Here is a 15077-nt window from a genome sequence, read left to right as displayed (position 1 = left end):
CCTTTTATTAATTCAGGTTAATTGCTTCTGTTAAGAAGTAGCTTCTGTATATCCCAAAGAGATCTTAAAGGAGAGAAAGGGATCACGTGCAAAAATGTTTGTGGCAGCCCTTTTTGACTGGAAACTGAGTGGATGCCTATCAGTTGGAGAATGGCTAAATAAGTTATGGCACATGAATGTTATGAAATATTATTGTTCTGTAAAAAACAATAAACGAGATGATGTCAGAAAGGCCTGGAGAGATTTACATGAATTGATGCTGAGTGAAATGAGCAGAACCAGGAGATCATTGTACACAGCAACAATACTATATGATGATCAATTCTGATGGACATGGCTCTTTTCAACAATGAGATGATTCAGACCAGTTCCAATTGTTCAGTGATGAAGAGAGCTATTTACACAGAGAGAGAGGACCATGGGAACTGAGTGTGGACTACAACACAGAACTTTCCCACTTTTTGTTGTTGTTTGATTGAAGCTTATTTTCTTTCTCATTTTTTTTTCCGGTTTGATTCGATTTTTCTTGTGCAGCAAAAGAATTGTATAAATATGTATGCATATAGTATTTAACATATATTTCTACCATGTTTAACACATATTGGACTGCTTGCCATGTGGGGGTAATTGGAACACAATATTTTGAAAGGGTTAATGTCAAAGAATTATCCATGCATATGTTTTGAAAAATAAAAAGCTTTAATAAAAAAATAAAGTAGCTTCTGGAGGCAGCTAGGTGTTGCAGTGGATAGTGCACCAACCCTGAAGTCAAGAGGACATGAGTTCAAATCTGGTCTCACACACAACACTTCCTAGCTGTGTGATCCTGGGCAAGAAACAACCCCAATTGCCTCAGGAAGGGGGGAAAAAAAGTAGCTTCTGACTTTTACAAGCCCGAAAAAACTGATTCCCCCTCTACATCCAAGTTATTGCCAAGACTTGAAGATTTCCCTTTACAATGTCTCTCTGAAATTAGTTTTCTTCTCTCCTCTGACATTGCCACAACCATGGAACAGACCCTTATACCTGGATTACTGCAATAGCCTGGTTGGGGTCTGCCTGTTTCAAAACTACCCCAGTCTATCCTCCAGTCAGCCACTAAAATGATTTTCTTCAAATGAAGATCTGATCATGTCACCTTCCTATTTAAGAATTCAAGTAGCTTCCTATTGCTTTCAGAAACAAATATAAAATGCTTTGTTTGAAATTCAAAGCCCTTCATAACCTAGCCTCCCCCTACCTTTATACCTTACTCCCTAACACATGCTCTTAAATTTGACCTCCTGGCTGTTCCATACATAACCAAGACACTCCATCTCTCTGACTGCCCCCCAAGTCTGGAATGCTCTCCTTCCTTCTTTCTGACTACTGACCTTCCTAGGCAGCTTGGTGGCTCAGTGGATAGAGATCTGGGCTTGGAATTAGACCTAAATTCAAATCCAGCCTCAGACACTGAGTTGCTATAGGACCCTGTGAAAATCATTTAACCTGTTTGCCTAATCCACCAGAGAAGAAAACAGCGAACCAATCCAGTAACTTTGCCAAGAAACCCCATGGATAATGAGGTCCACCAGGTTATGAAGAGTCAGATTTCCCTGGCTTCCTTTATGTCCCAACTTAAATCTCACCTTCTACAGGATGTCTTCCTCAAACTTTCTTTAATTCTAGTACCTTTCATTTCTTATTTCCTATTTGTCCTATATATAGCTTGCTGCATATATAGTTGTTTGCATGTTGTCTGCTCTATTAGACTGTAAGCTCCTTGAGAGCAAGGGCTGTCTTTTGCCTCTTTTTGTATCACCATCACTCAGCATAAAGCCTACTACATGTACTTAATAAATTTTTATTGATTAATTAAAAGTGATAAAAAAAACACACTAAACAGTTTATAGCAAGAGTTCTTAACCTTTTTATGTATTATTCACTACCCTCTGGTAGATTGGTGAAGCCTATGGAGCCCTTCTCACTTTGTTTTTACATGAATAAAATAAAATGCATAAAAAATCAATCTATATTAAATATAATGATTTTTTTTTTAATTTAGAGACCACATGTTGAGAACTTCCCAATTTAGAGTCTAGTCACTAAAAAAGTTTTCTAATCTTTTGGTTTTAGGCAAGAATCACCCAAAATCTAATGCAATTTACCCCAAACTAAAGCTTAAAATTTAGAAATCATACCCAGCAAGAACAAACTATCTTCAAATGACTGGAAACAACTAGCTGTTTATACAGCACATCAGTTTTACATATATGATAGTATTATCTCCAGTTCTTATTTGAGAGAAAAGGTCTTACCTGCGATCAAGAAAAAGTAAAGAAGTAATCTATTTTTAGGCAAATGATTCCTATAATTAACTAAAATCCACAAAGCTAAGACTTTATGCTTGATAACAATCAGAGTTAGCATTCTCAATGCACTTCTAAAATTCTTTCTTTGGAGGAGTTAAAACATACTACCTGCAGGACTAACCACACTATGGACACCCAAATGTTCACTTGGTTATCTAGGAACATTTTTAAAGTACCATGCAATTTCAGTACTAACATGAGATAGTAATTTATCTGTGAGCATAAGTTTTATATCCTCTTTAAACTGCCTATACTTTGCTGTACCCAAGAACTCTCAAATATTATTTGAATTGAAAGACATAACCTCATATTATAATATAAGAATATACTTATAATTTAAGCTATAGCAAGATACCACTGACTATAAAGTAAATTGTGTGATTCTGCAAAACATGCTAATGTGCTTCTTAAATTTACATTTCAGACTGAAATATGATCTTTAACAAATATCCAAATATCTTATTATACATCTGAAGCTATAAATCTAAATCTAAATCATCTAAAACTATACCATTTAAATGATTTTAAATTTCAAAACTAGAAAACAACTACTAGTTGTTTCCTTATTGAGAAGAATACTGAAAAAACTCCTAGTTTGTAAGTCAGTGACTTTTTAATCCACTAACAATGTAACTGAGGCAAACGATGGCCATACACCTTTTTAACAACCTCTGAATTGATTTTACTTTCAATTTCTCTTCCGAGTTACTAAAATAAGTATGGCCATCTTACTCTCCTGGTCAAAAACTTTCAGTGGTTTCTAAATGTCTCTAAAATGCAAATTCTTCAACCTGACATTTAATGACCCCCTATAATCTGATCCTCATCAACTTTCAAACCCCCTTCAAAACTACGATCCAGGGACAACTAGCTGGTGTAGTAAATAGAGCACCTGCCCTTAAGTCAGGAGGACCTGAATTCAAATCTGGTCTCAGACACTTAACACTTCCTAGCTGTGTGACCCTGAGCAAGTCACTTAATCCCAAATACCTCAGGGGAAAAAAAACAAAACAAAAACAAAAACAAAAACAAAAACAAAAAAACTATGATCCAATCAAGAGACATCTACATCTAACTGTTTCCAAACTCAATATCTCTCATGCCTAGAATGTGTTCCTGCATCTTCACCTCTCAGAATCCTTATCTTCCCTCATCAAACCATAAATCAGATGCCACATCCTCAAGAAGTCTTGACTGAGTCACCATAGTTGTTAGTGCTTTATTCTTCTTTTTTTTTTTTTTAGGTTAAACATGTGCAATTCTTGCAAATTAACTTGATAGATGGTAACCAAATTCAACACTAAATTGGAGTAAAGGTTGAAAGTGAGACAAATGTATAGGAAACAATTAAAACAGCTCAAAATGATCTCTTTAAAATCATTATTAAATTTTATTTTTAATTTATGGAATAAAGCATGCATTTCCATTACAACACAATCAAAAAAAAGTGCATATGAAACTGCAAATCTACTCTGTATAACTTGCTATTCCTTTCAAATTTATAAAAAAATTACCATATTTTTAAAAAAGTATGTGGTCTCTAAAAAAATGAGAAACAGACAACTGTACATGGCCTGTCACCATTTATTAAGGAACTTAATATATACAAAAGCAATCACCACAATGAAGATACACAGATTCTAAGAACCACCTCAGTTACTAAATATTTGACCTTTTTGTTAAACAGAAAAGTAAGGCAGTCACAAAATAGCAAAAAGCAGTTTGTGTTGTAGGGGGCCACAAGTCAAGTTTTTGGAAAAGTAACTAAGACTCAAATCGAGTCAGAGCATCCCAAGAATAGTTAAACGTGAAAATGGAAGGAGAAAAACAGACACACACACACACACACACACACACACACAAAGATCTACCAAAATTTCTACTGTAGTATTGCTTTGCAAGCACAAGAATTCCTATAATTTATGGCATTAGATATTTTGGAAAGAAATTCTGGGAGGCTGTGCGTGCAGGTGATTAGAATTGTTTCCTAGAGACTTCCCAGAAACACAAGGGGAAAAAAACAACAAGCAAGCAAACAATAACAACAAAGGTGAAAAGACTATGCTCTAATCCATTTTCAGTTTTCATGGTTCTCTCTCTGGATGCAGATAGCATTTTCCATCCCAAGTCTATTGGACGTACCTTGAATCACCTCATTTTTTAAAAGAATCAAGTCCATCACAACTGATCATCACACAATCTTGTCTAACTTACTTTATATTGCTTTAGTTATGCACAATTCTTCTAACCTTCAAAATAAGCTTCTTATTCCTGTCTTGGTGTCCATGGAGTCTAATATATAATAGGTATAATGTCTATTGAATTAGAATTCATTTTTTAATCCCAATCACAGCCTTTTATATCTGAGTACATGCTCACATTTATAAAGGCTGACATTCATTGACTCAGGTAAATCTCTGGGTTTTTGTGTGATAACTTTTTCTTAGCTTTTAAAAATAATGATTAAATCAGCAAAAAACAAAAGTAGTATTTAGTATATGGTAAAGAAAAGAAAAAAATTAGTTCCAGCAAATGGCTTCAGGATACCCCATATCTGCTATTCTCACACCTAAAACACCCATTCCCCATATAGTCCAAATGAAAGGCTGCTATTCTACACAGAAAAAAAATAGAATGCAAAAATATAGCAGGGTTCTTCATATGTTCATCATACCAAGATAACAGAGCACTGCCAGATATGGCTTTAACCCTCTATATCTTTGTGTTTACAGCAGTGAGAAAGATGGTTATATGGGGAAAAAGAGAAACTAAAAAAGGGGAAAGTTGATTTTGTTGTTGTTTTTAACTATAGATTAATATGTAGTGCCACTGTAATTGGCAACCTTTTTATTTTAACCTCCCTTTGTCCTCAACCCCCACTCCAAAAATGTAGTTTGTAGGACAATTTCCAGTGTACTATATAGTGCAAAAAGTACCTGGGATTCAAGCTTCAAAATATCACCTATATATTTCATATTTTCACATAAATTATCTCATTAAATCCTATAATCATTTGAGGCAAGCAAAACAGACATTGTTATTTGGCCTTTACTAGAAATATAATCTTGGACAAGTTACTTAAGTCTCTCTAAGCCTCAATTTCCCCATCTCTAAAATATGGCTAATAATACTCAAACCTCCTGCCTCACAGGGTGTGGTAAACAAAGCTTCATTATGTTAGTCTTAAGCTATTTGTCAACTAGTTGCAATTATTACTTCTTTTGAATTAGAAATTTGGGCTCTGAGATTACTTTAGTCCAAATTAAAAGCATTTAAACATATAAAACAAAATAATTTGAACCAGTAGAAAAAAGGCCAGATTTAGAAGGAGAAAGCCTAGGTTTGCATGTTGGCTCTGCTACTTACTATGCATATGATCCTGGACAAGTCATTTAACCTCTTTGGACCATCAGGCCTCATCTTTAAAAAGAGGGGATCAGACTAGGTAGTCTTTAAATTCCCTTCCATTCTAAATCCATGACATTATAACCTTATAAATAATAAATTAGAATACCTTATTTGTACAAATCAGACTATTCCCAGGTTAAGCTAATCATACAATAGTTCTGACACATCATTGTGGTTCCATGTATTAAGTAGTAAATTTGGAGTCAAATCACCATTAATCCCTTAATCTTTCTTGACCTTGGTTTCTTCTATGTAAAATAATTGTGTAAAGTTAGATTAACTTTAAAGTCCCTTCTAACTTTAAAAAAACAAACAAACAAACAAAAAAAACTGATTGTCCCATTTCCTAATCATTCAACCTGACTGAATCTTTTTTTTTTTAAGTTTATCTTATTAAAAAACAGTATTCATTTCTAAATGATCATATAGATTTTACTCTGGAAAATACCATTAAAAGCAATGTTGAAAGGCAACTTTCAAAGGAAACTGCCTTTCAACCCAAAGTACAATGGGTAGAGTTGGCCTAGAACAGGGTCACCACTTGGGTTCAATTTCCAGCTCTGACACTTCCTGCTCAATGACCCTTAACCTCTTAGTGTTCTTGGCCACTCTAATACTTCAAAGAAATTACTGACCTGTACTGATAAATAATGTCCTTATCAATAGCATCTTAAAGCAATTAAATCACAGGTCCAGGTAACTGTCTCCATTCTAAATAATATGAAAAGACTATGCAAATTTTTATATCTGAAATACTACAAGGTACTTTGAAAAAACAAAATATACAAGAAAATAAGGTATTATTCTCACCCATAAAGGAAAAAAGTCAATAAATGTTTCTTAAAATACATACCTTTGCAAAGTCTATATTAAGTCCTGGGACTTCTGAGAGTCCTCCTTCCATCATACATTTCTGAGCTGGGATGACGCCAAAGGTAGGTAAGCAGGAGAAATCTGAGCTTCCTTCATAAACAAATTTTAAGTTTTCTGGATGCTTAACTGATGCACCCACTCCAAGGGCATACATAATAGCTTCAAGTTCAGTATAAGAAAAGGTCCGCTGAGGCAGCTTATAGCCAATGGCTCTAGTCTGTGAATAAATTTTGGTTTCTTTTATTATTTACTTTAAAAAGTTACAATTAAAATAATAAACTTATTATTTTATCTTATAAGTATACAAATTTTGCTTTAGAAAAAAATGACAAGATGGAAATCCCATCTTAATTTATTTGAAGGAGTTTATGATAGCTTTATCACATTTGACTTTCTGTTCAAAATAGGTTCTTTTGCTATCAGGTATATATAAACACCCATGATTCTGTGAAAGGAAGGGAAGTGCTTTTCATATATATGAACAAATGTCTTTTTGTTTGTTTGTTCTTTGTTCCTGGTCACAAAAAGATCAAGCTCAGAATTCATATGATTTTCATTGTTTCTTCTAGCTTTGCTGACTATTGTTCTCTCTAGTCTGGATCATAACAGCCCATAAATACAATGCTATGACCAAGTATGGAACTATTTAGAATATAATAACAATGCTTATTAAAGCAGGATTAAATTTAGTTATCATTCTGAATAATGTCTATGTAATATTGTTGAGGTTGGGAAGGAGGGACCCCAAAGGGGTCCCAGACCAGTGTTGTGAGGCTCTCATAAGAATTTGCAGGCGTGAACTCATCTCCTAATCAAGGGGCAAAGTTTATTGAAAGTAATGGTATGCCAAAAGTAATGCCACTAAGTAGTGGATTGAATTGTAAGGGAACTCAGTAGAGAAACAGAAGCAAGGAGATACACTTATACAGCTTTCAATCATAGATATGCTAATTCTCATAGGTAGGAAGGAAAGGTGTTCAGAAGTAGTGGTTCTCAGCTGATCAGATTATTACTGACAAGATTACCAGTCAGCAATGAATTGAGCAATAGTCTTATTCACTATTGTCCCAGGAGTTTGATCTGTAGGAGTTTCCCGAGGCCAGAAGTTATCTAAATTGTGGTCAAAATCAGAGCTCCTCAAGGTCAGGAGACCACAAAATCATATTATATCAGTATTTCTTTGAAAATACTAATAAGAGTGAGAAGTTGGCAGTCATATTGTAAATCTTCAGATTATTTAACAATGAAAGTTTTCCATAATAATATATAAATATACCTTCTAAAATAAAAAAGCAACAGGACAGTTTTTAAAAGAAAGTACATTTCTAACATACTATGTTAAGAAGCCAATATCTCAAACAATTATTATACAGAATTCTTAATGGATACTGTGCACACATTTAATTTGTCAAAAAACAAAAAAACAAAAGTATCATTTTTTGTTTCTTATTATCTTACTTAGAATTTTATTAACACTGAGTATGTCCCTCATTAAAGGATAATCATTTTTTTCTAACAATTCACATCCAATTTTAAAAACTCCTTTCCTAAAAAGGAAATATTTGCAACTATCTATATTAAAAACTGAAGTTGGTCAACACTATACATTTTAACATATATGATGAAATTACTTTGTATGGAAAAAAGGATAAGTGGATGAGTTACAGACTCCAGGGCAAGTCACACTATGCACTTGTGAATTTGGAGAAGGTAGGTCAAAGTATTAGGGCCCACACAATAGACCTTATTCACTGTACTGTAAGAATGGTCCTGCAATGGATCAATCCCAAAGAATTATTTTCACCATTCAGGATTGGGTTAGAGATAAATGCCCTGAAAATTTACCAGTAACAACTAACACCCTCTTCCCACCCCATCCCCACTAATCCCACCAACCCACCTCTACCTCCAGCTACCTAGCCAGAGTACCCCAATCTCACCATCTAGAGAAGATGAGATAAGCAATAAAAAAGGAAGAAGAAAAGCTTATTTAAGGCACAGCAGTCAAAGATCCACTTTGAGACTTACATAACTGTATAAATATGTATATGTATATTGGATTTAACATGTATTTCAACATATTTAACATGTATTGGACTACCTGCCAGTTAGAAGGGGGTGGGGAGAAGAAGGGGAAAATTTAGAACAAAAGGTTTTGCAAAGGTCAATGCTGGAAAAATTACCCATACATATGGCTTTGTTAAATAAATAAATAAGTTTTGAATTATTGACATCTTAAAGTGAAAAGCAAGGAGAAAATAAAGGAAAAAAAGACGAAGAAGAGTTGTTATACTGCCTTTTAAATATTAGAGCCCATTTTCTCAGTATTAGTGTCCCTTTTGTGAATTTAATGAATATCAACTATATCTACACTCTAACATAACAAAGTCAAAGGTCCTTATTTAAACTACTCATGTACCTGGCTTCTTAAAACTATTACAGATAACTGAAATCTGACAATTTCTACCAAAAAAAAAAAAAAAAAAGGCACCAGAGAAGACAATTTGCTTTGGTATTATTCCCTCTACTTACAAAATCAGATGTGGTTGCTGATGCAGCATGACTTGTATGATTCATGGAAATCTCTCCTTGAGAATCTATTTTACTTAGGACTTCAATCACACCTGCTGTTGACTCTAAAACAAAAATTAAGAACAACATTTAACATCTGTAAAAATATTTCTAAAGTCAGAGAAAAACCTACAATAAATGCCTGCCACTAATAAAGTAATTTGAGACTTTTCAGCTCAAATTTGAGAAGGCTGCACACAGTTTTAAATTTAGCAAATTATAACCAAAATAATTTGACATCATGTTATTGACCTATTGAGTGTATTATTTGATATTATACAGTGTAAAGCAATGACACATTCCCTACATTTCCCTCTTTTCAAATAATTAACAGAAGTCATCTTATTTTGTAGATGGAAAAGCAAGAAAAAGTGGTTGCCACTGCTCAGAATAAGAATCTTCTCTTACCAAATGACTTCTCTTCATTGATGGGGAAGAAAAATCTCTCTTCCTACTATACACATCCGAATCAACTTCAACTATAATTGGAAATAATCTTTGAAGACTAGAAGAAAACAGCTCATACCACAATGTCCCCAGCCCTCACAAACAAAAAGTGCTGGGATAAAATGGAAGAGTTAAGTGATGCACAACATTAGAAGCTATCATCATTCCTTATCCCCTATTCCTATTATTGTAACTCAGAGCTCAATAGAACTGTGTTCCATTGAATCAATACTGCATCCTTTATGAGTATCTTACTGATAAGCAAATTTCTGTTAAATATTAAACGGTCTATGAGTATCCTGTTTAATTCCAATTCCAATAATGAACCACAGGATTAGCCTGAGTCAGTCCTAGTCAAAAAAACCTAGAATATGTTCCTTCTTCCCTCTGCCATAAAAAAAATTTCTTTTTTTTTCAAAACTTCACTCAAATTATTACTTTCTAGACAAAGCCTTTCTTGATCCCTCCCTAAATATATTTTATATTTATTTTGCATATATTTATGCTTACACGTTCTCTCTTCAAGTAGAATCTCAACTCCTTAAGAGTAGAGACTTTCATTTTTTGTTTCTATATTCTGAGAGCCTAACATATTGTGGGATACTTAGTAATAAATTGTTGTCAATTGACTGATTGACTATATGTTCTAGGAAGGAAGGGGAAAGAAAATCCTGAGGCATTACCCAAAAGAGCTTTTGTATAGCTTTTCTAGGGGATGGCTTTTCAAGAAACAACCAAAAGCTTATAGTCACACCTAACTTTACCAAGAGGACAGAGCATATACCCTGCCAAAAGAGACCAGAGAACATTTTCAGCCTCATGGGAAGTACTTCACAGATCATAGGAACTCAATCTGATTACTATTACTATGTCTTTATATTCTAATGCTCATTTCATAGTATTTATCATCCCTTAATCTTTCAGTTGTTTCTGACACTAATAACCACAGTCTATTGCTAGATTGGGAAGAATTGTAATATTGGGTCATTTTTCAGTAACTAAATATGGAAGCCTTCTTGCTCTGAATCTATTGCCAAGTATGAAAAGAATACTTATTCTCTCCTAATAAAGTAATGTGAAGAAAACTCCACTGTTACAGTCCTTTGTTACCTCACAATAACACAATAGGTATCAGGAAAGTAGCCAAAGGCTGCCACATATAGAGGAGAAACCTACCCCCACCCTGTTGTCTTAGTAATGTCTTATGTTTTAACCATTAAGCACCTGAAGTAGAAAGGATCTCAGGCAATACTAAGTCCTACACCAGCATTCACTGCTCTATTCTACACTGGATCTAAGAGTATAGAACACATCAGTAAAATCCAAATTTAGTTACTGAGAAATGACCTAGGACTAAAATTCCTCCCACTCTAGCAATAGACTCAGATAAACAATATTTGGAGATCTACTAACTAGAACCTGGAGACTCTACCTACTCTGTATTGCTTCACTAAGAAAAGCCAGAACACACAGACACCAGGCTTCTTACCCTCAAGACCAAGCCCAACAAGCAATCAAGTTTACAGTTCTTGGGTAGGATATCTTAATGATAAAAATAAAAATAGTTCATATTTACATAATGTCAAAAGAGAATTTAAATCCAAGCCCTCCTAAATCCAAAAGGACAGCATTGTACATATTATACCACAATGCCTCTTATCTATTGGATGAACATCACTTCCCACTTCTGCAGATGAAGCAAAGGAACTAGGCCTTGCTTTTACTAATTTTCTAATCCATTTTCTAATCCATTCTTCACATAGTTTCCAGAATAATCAAGTTCCTACTGAAAAACCTTCAGGGGGGTTCTCTATCTCCAGGATAAAAATAACTCTGTAGTTCATATACAAAAATAAAGCCTGTAATTTAAAGCCATCCATAGGTATTTTTACCTTATTCAATTAATGTTTGGTCTGACACAATATGAATGTCACAAAAATTTGACCATACAGTTAAGCTCACAGCAAATAGTATACCACATACTTCAAAAAATTGGCTACCTTGAAGTACAATATGTACATCTATTTAAAGAATGCATCAAAAATAAATACGTAAAACAACTACATACAAACAATAAGAACAATTAAAAAAAAAAAGTACCAAAATCTTCCTAGGAAAAATAATCAGTTTTCTGTTGATCCTTAATTTAAAATAAATGTATTCTATAATTAACCAAATTTTATAAAATTCATTCATACACAAACACACACATAAGCCACTCCTTAACTGCCTCACTCCCTGGATATATTCTATATCAGTGGTGTCAAACTTAAATAAAAAGCAGACCACTAAACCAAAGGTATTACATGTACAGCCTATAGGCAACAGTAAGGCCCAAACCAGATTAAAATGTAATTGACATTTAACAAATAAAAATATAATAAAATGTAAATAATGTTAATGTAGGGTTTTCTAAATTAATATGCAACCATAAGGATTGGTATGCATGGTTTAGGGGCACCCTCCCTCTTTCTAGTTCAGTCTGACACCACTATACTAAACCATGTATAAGGATCCCACATATAAATATATATAAATATATATTTTTATATACATATATATATATATGGGCCACATATTGTCTTGAAAAATCACATATCAACATTAGCATTTTTTGTATATTTTTATCTATTTTATTAAATATATCTCCCAATTACATTTAAGGTGGTGTGGGCCACAGGTAGGAGTAGTGTAGACATGTATATTTGACACCCCTGCTCTATTATTATATATTATATAATATATTATTATCTATTATACGACTCTGCTTCTTCTGATAACATCATGAATTTTCTCATAAGGTGGGAGCATTTTAGATTGAATTTTAATAAACAGCACAGGTTTGTTGTCGGTATCCTCACCAAGAATCATCACTATCAGTGAATACCACTACTTACTTTATTCCTCTCATGCCAGATGTTGGGACACTATCTGGTGCTTTGATCTTTTGTCACCACTGGAACTTCCAAATGCTGAGTGCAGATCCTTGAAAGATTCAGTCATTCTAATGACTGTAGCTATCATATTCTTACAATCTAAAATCACATAATCTGCCCAAAGCATCTCTTCCAGATCTGACACTATTACGGTCATCAGAACTATACTGTTCTGTATTGGTATTCTAACTGCTTTTAGCAATTGAGTTAAAACAGCACTAGACCTTTGGATCACAGTAATACTCAGATGTAAGGAAGCACTTCATTTTTTGTCCTTACCAACATCTGTGCCGTATTTCCTGATCCAGATTTTCTTGCATCATTTAAAAACACACACTCCAACCAGCCTCTATGAATAAAATGCTAGTCAACAAACAGGATGAAGGATCCATGATTTGTATTTTTTTTTAATTTAAGTTTGAGGCTGAAGCAATGGAAATTACTGAAAATACTTTGTCTGGAAATAATAAATGTTGAGAGGGGATATGGGAAAATTGGGATACTAATGCATTGTTGATGGAGTTGTGAACTGATGCCACCATTCTGAAGAACAATTTGGCACAATGCCCAAAGGGCTATAAAACTGTGACCCTCTAAAAACTGCTACTAAGTCTTTGTCACAAAGAGATTTAAAAGAGGAAGAGGGAAAAGGAAAGACCTATTTGTACAAAAATATTTATATTTTATTATATTATTTATCTTTTTATAAGGGTAAAGAATTGAAAATTGAGGGGATGTCCATCAATTAAACATTACAATTATTATATGACTGTAATGGAATATTACTGTGCCATAAGAAATAATGAGCACACAGATTCAAAAAAATCTGGAAATACTTTTATGAACTGATGCAAAGTAAGGTGAGCAGACAATGAGAACATTGTATGCAGCAATGTGATGATCCAAGACAATTGCATAGGCCTAACGATGAATGATGCTATTCACTTCCAAAGAAATAAATGATGGAGTCTGAATGAAGATGAAAGCATACTACTATTCACTTTCCATATTTTTCTTTTATGTTTTTTTTTCCCTTTCAGGTCTACACCTTCTCTTACAACATGACTAAAATGGTGATAAGTTTTGCATGTTTGAACATATATAATAATGTATCAAACTGCTTATTGTCATAGGGAGAAAGGAGGTTAGGGAGAAAGAAAATTTGGAACTATTTTTTTAAATGAATGTTAAAAATTGTCTTTACATGGAATTAAGGAAAATTTAAAAAAAAAAAAAAAAAAAAAAAAAAAAACAATATACCTTGTCCCAGTATGGTATGTCTATTACAGCAAATGCTTGTAAAATTGATGTGAGAATCTGCTTTAGAAGACTTCAGTTCTTTGAGGAGTCACTAAGCAGTCATTGAACCAGAGAGCCAAAATCCTGTTGGATGCTTTCCAGTTAATCTTTATTTAAGTGGGCAGCCAAAAGAAACTAACATCTTTACATACTAGATAAAACTGCACCTTCATTCCCTAACTCCCCATTAAAAAGAAACATTCACGTATTCATCAAAGTCCTATAATCATAGATTGTACCTAATTTTGTGTCCAACCATGTCACTGAAGAAATGGTAAGAGAACCTACCATGTTTGTTGAGGTTAGTAACCTAATCCCATTAACCAACTGTCCAAAGTTCACCATTCTTCCTAGTCACTCTATCATTATTGTAATATATAGTTTTGGGGCCTTAAATCAAACTAGGAGTGCTCTCTTTAGCCTGGATTCTCTATATGCTTCTGGGAAAGAGATGTCTTAAAATTTGAGAGGCAATTTTTTATACTAACACTCTTATAAGACCATAGCAAATGCATGGTTATGGGAGCTAATTAAATGTGGCTAATAATCACTGAAGGGAGAAGCACACTCATGGGAGTCCATGAACTGGAAAAACTACTCCCCAAACACTAAGGATTTCCTAAAAACTGAAAAGTAGACGCTAGACTCTTAAATCAGACTGCCACTATAAGCACGGGTTTGGATGGAGGAGCCCTAGCGTTTATACTACATAATTTCAAAGTTAAGTTGTTTTGTCTTTAATGAACTTAAGGGGCAACCTTACCTAACTGCCATAGAAACATCAATATCTGAGGTAAAGCCATCATTACCCTGGCTAGAAGACACTGTTCAGATACATTTTTGAATGTAAAAAAATCCCTGACATATAAATTGGCTTATTTTGGTGCCAACCAAATGGTATTAAGTGGCATACAGCTACTAAATGCTTTTTCTCACATTCAAAAAGATCTCTCCATACATACTCCTCTCTTGTCTTGAAGTGATCTGCTACAATAGAAAATTGTATTCACCACAGCTATTCACTGATATAAAATCCTCCTGGTACTTGCAGTTGCATCCATTTCTAATACTCTGATCCTCTAACCCATTAGCTAAATCTGAGGCATAAACTTTTGCCACATTATATCTAATGATATGGATCTTCAGGTGGAAGACAAGTTCTTATTATCTTTAGTATAAACTTTTAAATATT

General features: G+C 33.8%; 1 protein-coding gene across 1 annotated transcript in view; it reads right to left on the bottom strand.

Moving 5' to 3' along the window:
* Positions 1 to 15077, bottom strand: part of HSD17B4 (hydroxysteroid 17-beta dehydrogenase 4) — a 138962-nt gene that overhangs the window by 63662 nt on the left and 60223 nt on the right. Inside the window, exons 12-13 of the mRNA XM_003762919.4 lie at positions 9165 to 9268; positions 6613 to 6849 (exon numbers count right to left, since the gene is read on the bottom strand). Of these exons, the coding sequence (XP_003762967.1) occupies positions 6613 to 6849; positions 9165 to 9268 (341 nt within the window). The remainder of the gene's footprint in view (positions 1 to 6612; positions 6850 to 9164; positions 9269 to 15077) is intronic.

Source organism: Sarcophilus harrisii, chromosome 1, assembly GCF_902635505.1.
Source record: "Sarcophilus harrisii chromosome 1, mSarHar1.11, whole genome shotgun sequence".
Classification (NCBI taxonomy): domain Eukaryota; kingdom Metazoa; phylum Chordata; class Mammalia; order Dasyuromorphia; family Dasyuridae; genus Sarcophilus; species Sarcophilus harrisii.
This window is presented reverse-complemented; position numbering and strand designations above follow the sequence as displayed.